This window comes from Nerophis lumbriciformis, linkage group LG27 (assembly GCF_033978685.3).
Source record: "Nerophis lumbriciformis linkage group LG27, RoL_Nlum_v2.1, whole genome shotgun sequence".
NCBI lineage: Eukaryota > Metazoa > Chordata > Actinopteri > Syngnathiformes > Syngnathidae > Nerophis > Nerophis lumbriciformis.
Window position 1 is genome coordinate 5082808 of NC_084574.2, and position 14644 is coordinate 5097451.

The 14644-nt window shown below is 41.9% G+C and overlaps 2 protein-coding genes across 4 annotated transcripts in view; one reads left to right on the forward strand and one right to left on the reverse strand.

Moving 5' to 3' along the window:
* LOC133570212 (tetratricopeptide repeat protein 39B-like) overlaps positions 1-3644 on the reverse strand; it is a 63251-nt gene extending 59607 nt beyond the window's left edge. For 2 of the 3 annotated variants that reach the window (XM_061922986.1, XM_061922984.1), the window contains exon 1: positions 3291-3644. The gene's annotated coding sequence lies outside the window, so the exon portion shown is untranslated. The remainder of the gene's footprint in view (positions 1-3290) is intronic. The other variant, XM_061922989.2, reaches the window with a different exon arrangement.
* Positions 1-6360, forward strand: part of snapc3 (small nuclear RNA activating complex, polypeptide 3) — a 28636-nt gene extending 22276 nt beyond the window's left edge. Inside the window, exons 8-9 of the mRNA XM_061922991.2 lie at positions 5919-6026; positions 6088-6360. Coding sequence (XP_061778975.1) covers positions 5919-6026; positions 6088-6235 — 256 coding nt within the window. The 3' untranslated portion in view covers positions 6236-6360. The remainder of the gene's footprint in view (positions 1-5918; positions 6027-6087) is intronic.
* Positions 6361-14644: the final 8284 nt, after the last annotated feature.

A 14644-nucleotide genomic window follows, 5' to 3' on the forward strand; every position in this document is an offset into this window, starting at 1 on the left:
AATCCTAGCTGTAAATATACTCCTCCCCTCTTAACCACGCCCCCTCCCCGCCCCCCACCCCCCACCTCTCGAAATCGGAGGTCTCAAGGTTGGCAAGTATGATCATGGTACATGCAGCACATCACCGTACAACTACAGTACATAGACTTTCCAGCTAGCTGTTTACAAACAAAATGTTAAATGTGGGCTAATACTTTACAGATACTGTAATATGATTGTTCGTGGTTTTCAGTCAGTACAGATTGGTGTCCTATCGCATTGTGTTGTGCATTACAAACTCAAAAGCCTTTCAGCTGCTGATGCAAGAAGCTACCGTATTTTTCAGACTATAAGTCGCAGTTTTTTTCATAGTTTGGCCGGGGGTGCGACTTATACTCAAGAGCGACTTATGTGTGAAATTATTAACACGTTAGCGTAAAATATCAAATAATATTATTTATCTCATTCACGTAAGAGACTAGACGTATAAGATTTCATGGGATTTAGCGATTAGGAGTGACAGATTGTTTGGTAAACGTATAGCATGTTCTATATGTTATAGTTATTTGAATGACTCTTACCATAATATGTTACGTTAACATACCAGTTGGTTATTTATGCCTCATATAACGTACACTTATTCAGCCTGTTGTTCACTATTCTTTATTTATTTTAAATTGCCTTTCAAATGTCTATTCTTGCTGTTGGCTTTTTTCAAATACATTTCCCCAAAAAATGCGACTTATGTGTGTTTTTTTCCTTCTTTATTATGCATTTTCGGGCGGTGCGACTTATAGTCTGAAAAATACGGTACATTTTAAGTGTGATGTCTTAATCTTTTCTCCTGCTATTTACATTTTGTTTTGCTATCCTTAAAGACAAAATATTTGAATGTTACAACAACAGAAACATCAACAAAACAGCAATACATTTTGGTTCTTTTAACTAGATACATATTTAATCTTCTGCATTTATAAAGTAGTGAATATATCTTGAACATCACTCTTAAAATGGCTTTTAGCTGCCCGGGAAGAATGTGTGATGCAGTGCACAACTTGTTTTGATGAATGAATAGTCTCAATCCAAACTGAACATGATATTTGTAAAGGCATCATTTTTGTTGTAATTACCGTATTTTTCGGAGTATAAGTCGCTTTTTTTTTTCATAGTTTGGCCGGGTGTGGGACTTATACTCAGGAGCGACTTATGTGTTAAATTATTTACACATTACCGTAAAATATCAAATATTATTTATCTCATTCACGTAAGAGACTAGACGTATAAGATTTCATGGGATTTAGCGATTAGGAGTGACAGATTGTTTGGTAAACGTATAGCATGTTCTATATGTTATAGTTATTTGAATGACTCTTACCATAATATGTTACATTAACATACCAGTTGGTTATTTATGCCTCATATAACGTACACTTATTCAGCCTGTTGTTCACTATTCTTGATTTATTTTAAATTGCCTTTCAAATGTCTATTCTTGGTGTTGGCTTTTATCAAATACATTTCCCCCAAAAATGCGACTTATATATATATGTTTTTTTCCTTCTTTATTATGCATTTTCGGCCGGTGCGACTTATACTCCGAAAAATACGGTAGCTTACGCAAATGTTGCAAGGCAATGTTGCTACGCTAGCAAAACAGTTCCTCCGTGTTCGCTCTTACAATAACAATGTCTCTACAGCTTGGTTACGGAACGTAAATGAAGTATTGTTGGCGGTTTTTGAATGCATTTTTAGTTATTTAGAGGCACAATGGATTGTTCCCATTAGCTGCATTGGCTAGCCACCTAGAATGAGCCGATGACTACAAGTTAGAATGCATGATAACAAAAAAACCTTTTGTGGTCTTGTGTCTCATAAGGAATGATGGGTAACATTCCAAAAAAAGTGCAGTTCCGCTTTAAGGATTCTGTTGATTCTACCCTACTTGATGCCAGTCTCGAATAGAGAAGTAAGGCATAGCATTTTCTCCAAAAGCCTGGATGTGCTCTGTTAAAAAGAGCCACGCACAGGCTTGTTCCTAGTGTTATGAAGTCCTGCGGCGATTGAGGAGTGGCGACGGGAGCAGGAATGCGAAACCTGGAAGCTCCTAGTCACAGATCGGCACGTGGATGTGTACTTCAGTCGTTTTGCATAAGGTTTGGAAATAGTTGAGCTATATTCACGACTAAACAGCCCTCTTTAGGAACCACTCTGTTTACCCTATGTAGCTAGAGGAGGCGCTAAAAAAATGTGCCTCAAACATAGCCCATCTCACTTAATTCTAACTTTCATGCCGTCGAAAACAGACACGTAAACACTTTGGAATCATCTTTGGAACTTAAAACATTAACACTCCCGTGGATAATGACAGTAAAGGACCAGAAAGAAGTAGTGCCATGATTGCACACGAATCGGCACGACAGGATATCAACATTACTAAAACAAGGAGAGGAGATGAGGTAGAATTGGAAGAGGAAGGGTGCGGGTACACTTTGTTTTTGGAAAGGCAAGGCCAGTCAGGAGAAGAGAATGCATGGAGTTGGATTTGCCATGACTCACAACCTTCTGGAAAGTATTCCCCGGTGAGAGTTAACCAACGTCTCTTGTCTGTCAAGGTGAAACTTGACTGAAATGAGCCATAGACCGTCACCAGTACTTAGACTCCTACCCTGGATGAGCTTGTGAAGTTAGACAGTCTACTTACTCAAAAGTTATTACCACCAACACACTGTTTGACAGAAGAATACATATAAAACATCTTAGATGCGTCTGTAGGAAACGTTGGCAACTGATTGACTACGTGATTGTGAGGGCGGGCGATCGCAATGACGTGACTAATGCAGAGGATTGTTGGACGGACCACCGCCTAATCCGGTCAATAATGAACATAAACATCGCATTCTGCAAGTTTTATAGGCATAAATTGAATGTCCCCTGCCTGAAGGATCTTGCTGAACAGGAAGAGTTAGATTTCATGCTCAAAAGTAAGATGTATCCAGATCATGTAGAGGAACACTGGCTCACTCTCCAAACAGCTATTCTTGAATTGGTTGTAAAAGACGTTCACTAAGACTGGTTTGACGAGGACGACACCGTCATATGCAGTATGATAAAGAATATTATCCATCTGATAATCTCAGAAAGAAGAAGCTCTTTAAAATCAAAGCAGAGGTGCAGGAAAATATCAGAAGAATGAAGAAGAACTGGTGGTGCATAAACGCAGATGAGCTGCAGCAATCAGTGAACCGTGGTGATTTCTGTGCCTTCTTTAGCCCAACAAAAGCCATTCACGGACCAATTAGGAAGGGTCCTACCTTTTTGAGGTCAAGAGACTGTTGTGAACTCCTAATGGATCGTGCTGCCATCAACTACAGTTGTAGAGTATTTTCCAAACCTGTTCAACCACAACACAAACAGTTGTAGAGTGTGTTTGACAAAATTTCACACCTTCCCCAAACCGCGACGCCCTCTCTGGCAGAATTACAGAAAGCAATTAGTGGAAGTGAAGCAGCGCCTCTGCAGTGCCAGCAGCGGCTTTGGACTTCTCATAAAACGAGTATTTGAGAATAAGAGCCTTTGCACGGATGTGCATGAAGTCATCGTTATTCCTATCCTGCTGTATGCAAGCGAGACAGAGACCACCTGAAAAGTTTTGAGATGTACAATCATTGCTGTCTCTGCAAGATGTTAGGCATCTGTTGGCAAGACAAACATCAGCGTGTAGGTACTTTGAACAGTTTTGAGACTTTTGCCGACTTTTCCAACTTTTACCCCCCCTCCCCGTGGGACTTGGCTGGGTGTGTTATGGATATTTTGGGCATCCCGGGACTTGCGCGGCCATACATAAGATTTTATGTTAGTGTTTTACTTGTTTTAAGTGTTTTGCTCCTAAATGATCTCAGTAAGATATTACAGCTTGTTGCTGAGATTTGATGACCTATATTGAGTAAAACATGCTTGAAACTAGAATATCAAGTGTTGCAAAGCTGTGTCATCAACACTCACAAGTATAAAACTACTTTTTCAAAGTAATAATTTCTTATTTCAAGCATTAAAAAAAAAATCATGACTTTGACACAATTGTGTCTCATAATTAAAACAGATGACAGCCAAATGGACTTTGCTGTTTTATTAGTAGTACAAGTAGTACACTTGTTATTAGTGAGAATATACTTATTTTAAGCTATTTTTGGGTTCATTGAGGTTAGCTAATTAGGGCCCGCATGGCCCATTGCATAAGGACTCCCGAAGAGGGAGTCCTTATGCAATGGGACATAAGGACCTATTGTATTTGTAAGGTTTTATTCTTTATTCTTCCGCCGCCAGATTAAACTGTAATTTGACCCACTTAACATGCTTCAAAACTCACCATATTTGACCCACACATCAGGACCTGCGAAAATTGCCTTTTTAAAAAAAAAAACGAACCACAAAACTCAAAATTGCGCTCTAGCGCCCCCTAGGAAAAAAAACAAACTAGACTGCCTGTAACTCCCACTAGGAAGGTCGGAGAGACATGAAACAAAAACCTCTATGTAGGTCTGACTTAGACCTACATTTCATAATAGTACATTGTCGGGCTAAAATCAACAGGAAGTTGGCAATTCCCCCTTCAAGACAAAAAAGTACTAAAAACAGTAACTTTTGCCTCTTTGAGCTGTAATTTGACCCCCTTAACACGCTTCAAAACTCACCAAACTGAACACACACATCAGGACTGGCAAAAATTGCGTTCTAATAAAAAAACCTAACCCCAAATTTAAAAATTGCGCTCTAGAGCAATTTTTGAATAAAACGGAGAAAAAACTGCTCCTCGGAAGAAAAAAATTACAAAACTGCCTGTAACTCCCACTGGGAAAGTCGGAGAGACATGAAACAAAAACCTCTATGTAGGTCTCACGTAGACCTACATTTCATAGATTGACAACCCTCAGCAAAAATCAACAGGAAGTTTGCAATTCCCCCTTCAAAACAAATTTTTTTTATAAACCGGTCACTTCTCTTCAAACATTATCTCCTCTGAGCGCGTTTGTCGTTTCGGCTTCAAACTAACACAGGAGAGAGATTGAACCCTTCCAAATAAAAGTTATCGAAATAATTTTTATAACTGCTCCGGTTTTGATTTTATGAGCCTTCAAAGAACCGCTGCGCTGATGCTGCTGCGCTGCTGTTTTCTCAAGATGGCTGCTTAAAAGCAGGAAGCACCAGCGTGCCCACACAATGCAGACAAGGTAGGTACACTAGACAAAAGTCTTGGGACACTTCGGACTAAAAGTAGACAAAAGTATTGGGACACTTATGACTACCACTGGACAAAAGTATTGGGACATTTAGGCCGAAAACTGGACAAAAGTATTGGAATACTTGGGACTAAAACTTGACAAAAGTATTGGGACACTTGGGACTAAAACTTGACAAAAGTATTGGGACACTTAGGACTAGCACCTGCCAAATACGCGGGCCCGACCAACGCTGCTTGCAGCTTTAATTTGACTTGTTTTGGAAAGTCTTGACAAGCCAAATTTTCTTGTTCTATTGGCAGATAACAGTACAGTACGTTGTTGTTTTGACTTCCCATTTAGCAGCAAACACGCTGCCACAACTCTGCAGCGACCAAAATGGTGACCTAATGAATCCCACCTCTGGGCTTTCATGAAATGTACTGTAACGTATTTTGTGGCCACGTGGCCTTTAAAGAAATGATGACGTGGGGGAAATATCCGTAGTATGGCTGGATACAAAAGCACCCTGTTTGGCTTATTCTTGCTCAATGAGGCGCCAGTGTGCAAGCATCACGCCACCAGACGCCTGGAATGTCCAATCTTGTCGCTATCGTCACGTAAGCAAAGCAGACCACACATTAAAGCGGTGCTTGAAGAAAGAATCTGCTGACACTCTGCAGCCAATCAGAAACGTTCATCTTGTCTCGTCTACATTTGCAGGCTGACTCACAAAGACGACTGCCTGGACAGGAAGTTGTACCCGCTCTTGACGCACAAGCACCGGGTCGCGGTGCAGAAGTGCGCCGTTTGCTACACCTTCATCGCAAGGTTCGTTATTAAAAAAAAAAACACACACTTTTACAAAGCGTGTCACACCTGTGGTTTGCAGGTGGTGCACCACCGGCGACCAGTTCGCTCCCAGCAACCCGTGTCTGTTCTGTGACAAATGTTTCCGCATGCTGCACTACGACAAGGACGCAAACAAGCTGGGAGACTTCCTGGCTTATCCCTACGTGGACCGTGGCGCTTTCAACTAACTTTTGTTTCACAGGTGCATCTTATATAAGGGATTTATTAGCTTTAATTATCAAACCATTTTTGAACTTCAATAATATTTCCATTCATTGAGATGCACCTGTAAATGTTAATAGTTGTCTGTGGAGGGGGGCGTGGCCTGCCAGGACCGGCCTCGAAGTCAGCGACGGGTGCGTAGATGGCCCACCTGGGCCTTGTTATCTAATCACCTGTCACTCTGTATAAGCAGCGACCGGGAGGGGAGCGAGAGCACAACGAACATTGGCTGAAAAGCAACAAAAGACATGTTGTGAAGAATAAAAACGGTCTTGTAAACAATGAAACGGGCTGGTCTAGAAATGCAATTTGCAAATTCTCTTCCAGAGGGTCATCCTGACCACCAAGCATTTCTAGGCCAGCCCGTTTCATTGTTTACAAGACAGTTTTTATTCTTCACAAGAAGTCTTTTGGTGCTTTTCAGCAGTCGTCTTTTGGTCAATGTTCGTTGTGCTACAAAGCAACAGGTGATTAGATAACAAGGCCCAGGTGGGCCATCTACGCACCTGTCGCTGACTTCGAGGCCGGTCCTGGCACACACCCCGCCTAGCTGCAGGCCCGCAGGCCACGCCCCCTTCCACATTGTCATTTTGCACAAAGTTTTATTTATATTTCGAAGTCTTGTAATAAAGTTTCATTTTGAAAGCCTGTTGATGCCTCTTAATTATTGTCACTGAAATGAGTTTTTGGCCGCCGCTCAAAGACGCAAATCTAAGTAAGATGAAATATCTCAAATAAGGGTGATATTTGCTTATTTTCTGTCTGATAAGATAATTCTTCTCACTAAGCAGATTTTATGTTAGAGTGTTTTACTTGTTTTAAGTGTTTTGCTCCTAAATGATCTCAGTAAGATATTACAGCTTGTTGCTGAGATTTGATGAGCTATATTGAGTAAAACATGCTTGAAACTATTTTAGTCCAAATGTCCAAAACACACCCAGCAATGGTGCACAGGAAGGCGGGAAAAAAGCGGCCAAAATGGTCAAAAGTCCCAATTGTGTCCAAAATACCTCCCCCGGGTTCCAGTCCCACAAGTCCCGCCGCCGGGCCGCACAAGTCCCGGGATGCAAAAAATGTCCAAAACGCACCCAGCAAAGTCCCACGGGAAGTGGGGGAGAAAAGTGAGAAAAGTCGGCAAAAGTCCCCAAAAATGTTCAAAATGCCTACCCAGGTTTGAGTCCCACAAGTCCCGCCGCCGGCCGCGCAAGTCCCGGGATGCCCGAAATGTCCATAACACACCCACTCTGTATAAGCAACGACGGTGTTGGAGCACAACGAACATTGACCAAAAGACGACTGCTGAAAAGCAACAAAAGACTTGTGAAGAATAAAAACGGTCTTGTAAACAATGAAACGGGCTGGCCTAGAAATGCAATTTGCAAATTGTGGAAGCTCTCTTCCAGAGGGTCCTCCTGACCACCAAGCATTTCTAGGCCAGCCCGTTTCATTGTTTACAAGACAGTTTTTATTCTTCACAAGAAGTCTTTTGGTGCTTTTCAGCAGTCGTCTTTTGGTCAATGTTCGTTGTGCTACAGAGCAACAGGTGATTAGATAACAAGGCCCAGGTGGGCCATCTACGCACCTGTCGCTGACTTCGAGGCCGGTCCTGGCACACACCCCGCCTAGCTGCAGGCCAGCAGGCCACGCCCCCTTCCACATTGTCATTTTGCACAAAGTTTTATTTATATTTCGAAGTCTTGTAATAAAGTTTAATTTTGAAAGCCTGTTGATGCCTTTTAATTATTGTCACTGAAATTAGTTTTTTGGCCGCCGCTCAAAGACGCAAATCTAAGTAAGATGAAATATCTCAAATAAGGGTGATATTTGCTTATTTTCTGTCTGATAAGATAATTCTTCTCACTAAGCAGATTTTATGTTAGAGTGTTTTACTTGTTTTAAGTGTTTTAAATGATCTCAGTAAGATATTACAGCTTGTTGCTGAGATTTGATGAGCTATATTGAGTAAAACATGCTTGAAACTATTTTTGTCCGGATGTCCAAAACACACCCAGCAATGGTGCACAGGAAGGCGGGAAAAAAAGAGGGGAAAAGGCGGCCAAAATGGTCAAAAGTCCCAATTGTGTCCAAAATAACTCCCCGGGTTCCAGTCCCACGAGTCCCGCCGCCGGGCCGCACAAGTCCCGGGATGCAAAAAATGTCCAAAACGCACCCAGCAAAGTCCCACGGGAAGTGGGGGAGAAAAGTGAGAAAAGTCGGCAAAAGTCCCCAAAAATGTTCAAAATGCCTACCCAGGTTTGAGTCCCACAAGTCCCGCCGCGCAAGTCCCGGGATGCCCAAAATGTCCATAACACACCCACTCTGTACAAGCAACGACGATGTTGGAGCACAACGAACATTGACCAAAAGACGACTGCTGAAAAGCAACAAAAGACTTGTTGTGAAGAATAAAAACGGTCTTGTAAACAATGAAACGGGCTGGCCTAGAAATGCAATTTGCAAATTGTGGAAGCTCTCTTCCAGTGGGTCCTCCTGACCACCAAGCATTTCTAGGCCAGCCCGTTTCATTGTTTACAAGACAGTTTTTATTCTTCACAAGAAGTCCTTTGGTGCTTTTCAGCAGTCGTCTTTTGGTCAATGTTCGTTGTGCTACAGGGCAACAGGTGATTAGATAACAAGGCCCAGGTGGGCCATCTACGCACCTGTCGCTGACTTCGAGGCCGGTCCTGGCACACACCTCGCCTAGCTGCAGGCCCGCAGGCCACGCCCCCTTCCACATTGTCATTTTGCACAAAGTTTTATTTATATTTCGAAGTCTTGTAATAAAGTTTCATTTTGAAAGCCTGTTGATGCCTCTTAATGTCACTGAAATGAGTTTTTGGCCGCCGCTCAAAGACGCAAATCTAAGTAAGATGAAATATGTCAAATAAGGGTGATATTTGCTTATTTTCTGTCTGATAAGATCATTCTTCTCACTAAGCAGATTTTATGTTAGAGTGTTTTACTTGTTTTAAGTGTTTTGCTCCTAAATGATCTCAGTAAGATATTACTGCTTGTTGCTGAGATTTAATGAGCTATATTGAGTAAAACATGCTTGAAACTATTTTAGTCCAAATGTCCAAAACACACCCAGCAATGGTGCACAGGAAGGCGGGAAAAAAGAGGGGAAAAGGCGGCCAAAATGGTCAAAAGTCCCAATTGTGTCCAAAATACCTCCCCGGGTTCCAGTCCCACGAGTCCCGCCGCCGGGCCGCACAAGTCCCGGGATGCAAAAAATGTCTAAAACGCACCCAGCAAAGTCCCACGGGAAGTGGGGGAGAAAAGTCGGCAAAAGTCCCCAAAAATGTTCAAAATGCCTACCCAGGTTTGAGTCCCACAAGTCCCGCCGCCGGCCGCGCAAGTCCCGGGATGCCCAAAATGTCCATAACACACCCACTCTGTATAAGCAACGACGGTGTTGGAGCACAACGAACATTGACCAAAAGACGACTGCTGAAAAGCACCAAAAGACTTGTTGTGAAGAATAAAAACGGTCTTGTAAACAATGAAACGGGCTGGCCTAGAAATGCAATTTGCAAATTGTGGAAGCTCTCTTCCAGAGGGTCCTCCTGACCACCAAGCATTTCTAGGCCAGCCCGTTTTATTGTTTACAAGACAGTTTTTATTCTTCACAAGAAGTCTTTTGGTGCTTTTCAGCAGTCGTCTTTTGGTCAATGTTCGTTGTGCTACAGGGCAACAGGTGATTAGATAACAAGGCCCAGGTGGGCCATCTACGCACCTGTCGCTGACTTCGAGGCCGGTCCTGGCACACACCCCGCCTAGCTGCAGGCCCGCAGGCCACGCCCCCTTCCACATTGTCATTTTGCACAAAGTTTTATTTATATTTCGAAGTCTTGTAATAAAGTTTCATTTTGAAAGCCTGTTGATGCCTCTTAATTATTGTCACTGAAATTAGTTTTTTGGCCGCCGCTCAAAGACGCAAATCTAAGTAAGATGAAATATGTCAAATAAGGGTGATATTTGCTTATTTTCTGTCTGATAAGATAATTCTTCTCACTAAGCAGATTTTATGTTAGAGTGTTTTAAGTGTTTTGGTCCTAAATGATCTCAGTAAGATATTACAGCTTGTTGCTGAGATTTGATGAGCTATATTGAGTAAAACATGCTTGAAACTATTTTTGTCCGGATGTCCAAAACACACCCAGCAATGGTGCACAGGAAGGCGGGAAAAAAAGAGGGGAAAAGGCGGCCAAAATGGTCAAAAGTCCCAATTGTGTCCACAATACCTCCCCGGGTTCCAGTCCCACGAGTCCCGCCGCCGGGCCGCACAAGTCCCGGGATGCAAAAAATGTCCAAAACGCACCCAGCAAAGTCCCACGGGAAGTGGGGGAGAAAAGTGAGAAAAGTCGGCAAAAGTCCCCAAAAATGTTCAAAATGCCTACCCAGGTTTGAGTCCCACAAGTCCCGCCGCCGGCCGCGCAAGTCCCGGGATGCCCGAAATGTCCATAACTCACCCACTCTGTATAAGCAACGACGGTGTTGGAGCACAACGAACATTGACCAAAAGACGACTGCTGAAAAGCACCAAAAGACTTGTGAAGAATAAAAACGGTCTTGTAAACAATGAAACAAGCTGGCCTAGAAATGCAATGTGCAAATTGCGGAAGCTCCCTTCCAGATCGTCCTCCTGACCACCAAGCATTTCTAGGCCAGCCCGTTTCATTGTTTACAAGACAGTTTTTATTCTTCACAAGAAGTCTTTTGGTGCTTTTCAGCAGTCATCTTTTGGTCAATGTTCGTTGTGCTACAGAGCAACAGGTGATTAGATAACAAGGCCCAGGTGGGCCATCTACGCACCTGTCGCTGACTTCGAAGGCCGGTCCTGGCACACACCCCGCCTAGCTTACAGGCCCGCAGGCCACGCCCCCTTCCACATTGTCATTTTGCACAAAGTTTTATTTATATTTCGAAGTCTTGTAATAAAGTTTCATTTTGAAAGCCTGTTGATGCCTCTTAATTATTGTCACTGAAATGAGTTTTTTGGCCGCCGCTCAAAGACGCAAGTTTGTTCAAAACGTACATTTGTGTCTTACAAAGACGAAGAAGGAACAACGTGTAACAAAATATATCAACTCTTTGTTGCTCAAACATCACAATTGTACTTTTTGTTCATGTCTACAGCACTAAGCTAATTTACTTCCTAGTTGACATGTATTTATATATTTATTTCACCTATATATTGTCGGAGGCAGATATTAACATATATCCGAATTTAAGTTGTACTTCTTTTATTTCTTAGTCATATTTGAAAACAGCTTGTGTTTTCCATTTCTTCTCTTGATGCTCTGTCAGCAAGTAAACTGTGTGTGTTAACCTTGAGTTCTTTGGAATGTATTATGGCTAGGGAGACGTTGTGCTTGTATTATGGCTAGGGAGGGGGAAGGAGAGAGGGGTTTTTGGCGTTGGGAAGACAGACCATTTTTGGGAGGCGCAATAGAATGTTCTAGGGTTAGACTGGTCTCAAAATGTATATTGGCAAAGCTTTGAAAATATACAACAAAATACCTATTCTGTCTCTGGTGGTTTTTCAACTCAGCTTTAAGTGTCGTAAAGAGCCTGGGAGCGAATTGTGACTTGAATTCCCTGGGAGGAACAACTGGTACGAAACGCAACAATTCATACAGGGTGCGGCAACTAAGAACATATTTTCATTTGCAATGCTGACCTTGCAATAAGGCAGCATTTGACAGAGATGTTGTGTGATGATTACCTCCTCCTACCTCCGAGGACAAAGCTACGAACAATGGGAGACCGGGCTTTCTGCTCCGCCGCTCCCAGTCTGGTACGCTCTCCCTGACCACCTGAGGGCACCACAGACTGTGGATGCTTTTAAAAAAGGCTTAAAAACCCTTCTTTTTTTTAAAAAGCCTTTTTTTTTTAGATATATGCATACTAGTTTTAGCTATTTGGCTGTACTAGTTATTAGGGCCCGCATGGCCCATTGCATAAGGACTCCCACAGGGAGTCCTTATGCAATGGGACATAAGGACCTATTGAATTTGTAAGGTTTTATTATTATTATTCTTCCGCAGCTTTGCGCTGTACTTTGACCCTCTTAACATCTTCAAAACTCACCAAATTTGACGCACACATAAAAAAACGCAAACAAAACTCTTTGGTAAAAAAACCTAACCCCAAAACTCAAAATTGCGCTCTAGCGCCCCCTAGAAAGAAAACTGCTTATAACTCCCAGTACGAATGTTGTAGAGACATGAAACAAAAACCTCTATGTAGGTCTTACTTAGACCTACTTTTCATTAATTAAGTTCCTCGGGCAAAAATCAACAGGAAGTTGGCAATTCCCCCTTCAAGACAAAAAAGTACTAAAAACAGTCACTTTTGCCTCTTTGAGCTGTAATTTGACCCCCTTAACACGCTTCAAAACTCACCGAACTGAACACACACATCAGGACTGGCAAAAATTGCGATCTAATAAAAAAACCTAACCTCAAATCTCAAAATTGTGCTCTAGCGCAATTTTTTAATGAAACGCACAAAAAACTGCTCCTCGGATGAAAAAACTGCCTGTAACTCTCCCTGGGAAGGTCAGAGAGACATGAAACAAAAACCTCTATGTAGGTCTCACTTAGACCTACATTTCATAAATTGACAACCCCCAGCAAAAATCAACAGGAAGTTTGCTATTCCCCCTTCAAAACAAAATTTTTGTAAAAACCGGTCACCTTCCTTCAAAAACGAACTCCTCTGAGCGCGTTTGTCGTTTCGCCTTCAAACTAACACAGGACAGAGAATGAACCCTTGTGATTACAACAACAGAAGCGCTTTTTTTTATAACTGCTCCGGTTTTGATTTTATGAGCCTTCAAAGAACCGCTGCGCTGATGCTGCTGCGCTGCTGTTTTTGTAAGATGGCTGCTTAAAAGCAGGAAGCACCAACATGCCCACACAATGCAGACAAGGTAGGTAACCTAAACAAAAGTCTTGGGACACTTCAGACTACAAGTAGACAAAAGTATTGGGACACTTAGGACTAGCACCTGCCAAATACGCGGGCCCGACCAACGCTGCTTGCAGCTTTAATTTAAAGTTATAATTTCTTATTTCAAGCATGAAAAAAATGATGCTGAGCGCATATCATTATGTCAAGATAATGGCACTAGCATTTACTTCATTTAAGAATATTTTTCAACATATTGAGCAAAAAGGTCTCTCTTTTTTTTTTCTACCAAGAAAAGTGCACTTGTTAGTGAGAATATACTTATTTTAAGGTATTTTTGGGTTCATTGAGGTTAGCTTTGGGACTAAAACTTGACAGAAGTATTGGGACACTTAGGACTAAAACTGGACAAAAGTTTTGGGACACTTAGGACTAAAATTTGACAAACGGATTGGGACACTTAGGACTAAAACTTGACAAGTATTGGGACACTTCGGACTACCACTGGACAAACGTATTGGGACACTTCGGACTACAACTTGACAAAAGTATTGGGACACTTAGGACGAAAATTGGACATAAGTATTGAGACACTTAGGAATAAAACTGGACAAAAGTATTGGGACACCTACTCTGGACAGAAGTATTGGGACACTTAGGACTAAAACTTGACAAAAGTATTGGGACACCTACACTGGACAAAAGTATTGGGACACTTAGGACTACAACTTGACAAAAGTAGTGGGAAATTTAGGACTACAACTGGATATAAGTATTGGGACACTTAGGACTAAAATTTGACAAACGGATTGGGACACTTAGGACTAAAACTTGACAAGTATTGGGACACTTAGGACTAAAACTTGACAAGTATTGGGACACTTCGGACTACAACTTGACAAAAGTATTGGGACACTTAGGACGAAAATTGGACATAAGTATTGAGACACTTAGGAATAAAACTGGACAAAAGTATTGGACACCTACTCTGGACAGAAGTATTGGGACACTTAGGAATAAAACTGGACAAAAGTATTGGGACACCTACTCTGGACAAAAGTATTGGGACACTTAGGACTACAACTTGACAACAGTATTGGGACACTTAGGACTACCACTGGAAAAAAGTATTGGGACACCTACACTGGACAAATGTATTGGGACACTTAGGACTACAACTTGACAAAAGTAGTGGGAAATTTAGGACTAAAACTGGATATAAGTATTGGGACACTTAGGACTAAAACTTGACAAGTATTGGGACACTTCGGACTACCACTTGACAAAAGTATTGGGACACTTAGGACGAAAATTGGACATAAGTATTGAGACACTTAGGACTAAAACTGGATATAAGTATTGGGACACTTAGGACTAAAACTTGACAAGTACTGGGACACTTCGGACTACAACTTGACAAAAGTATTGGGACACTTAGGACGAAAATTGGACATAAGTAT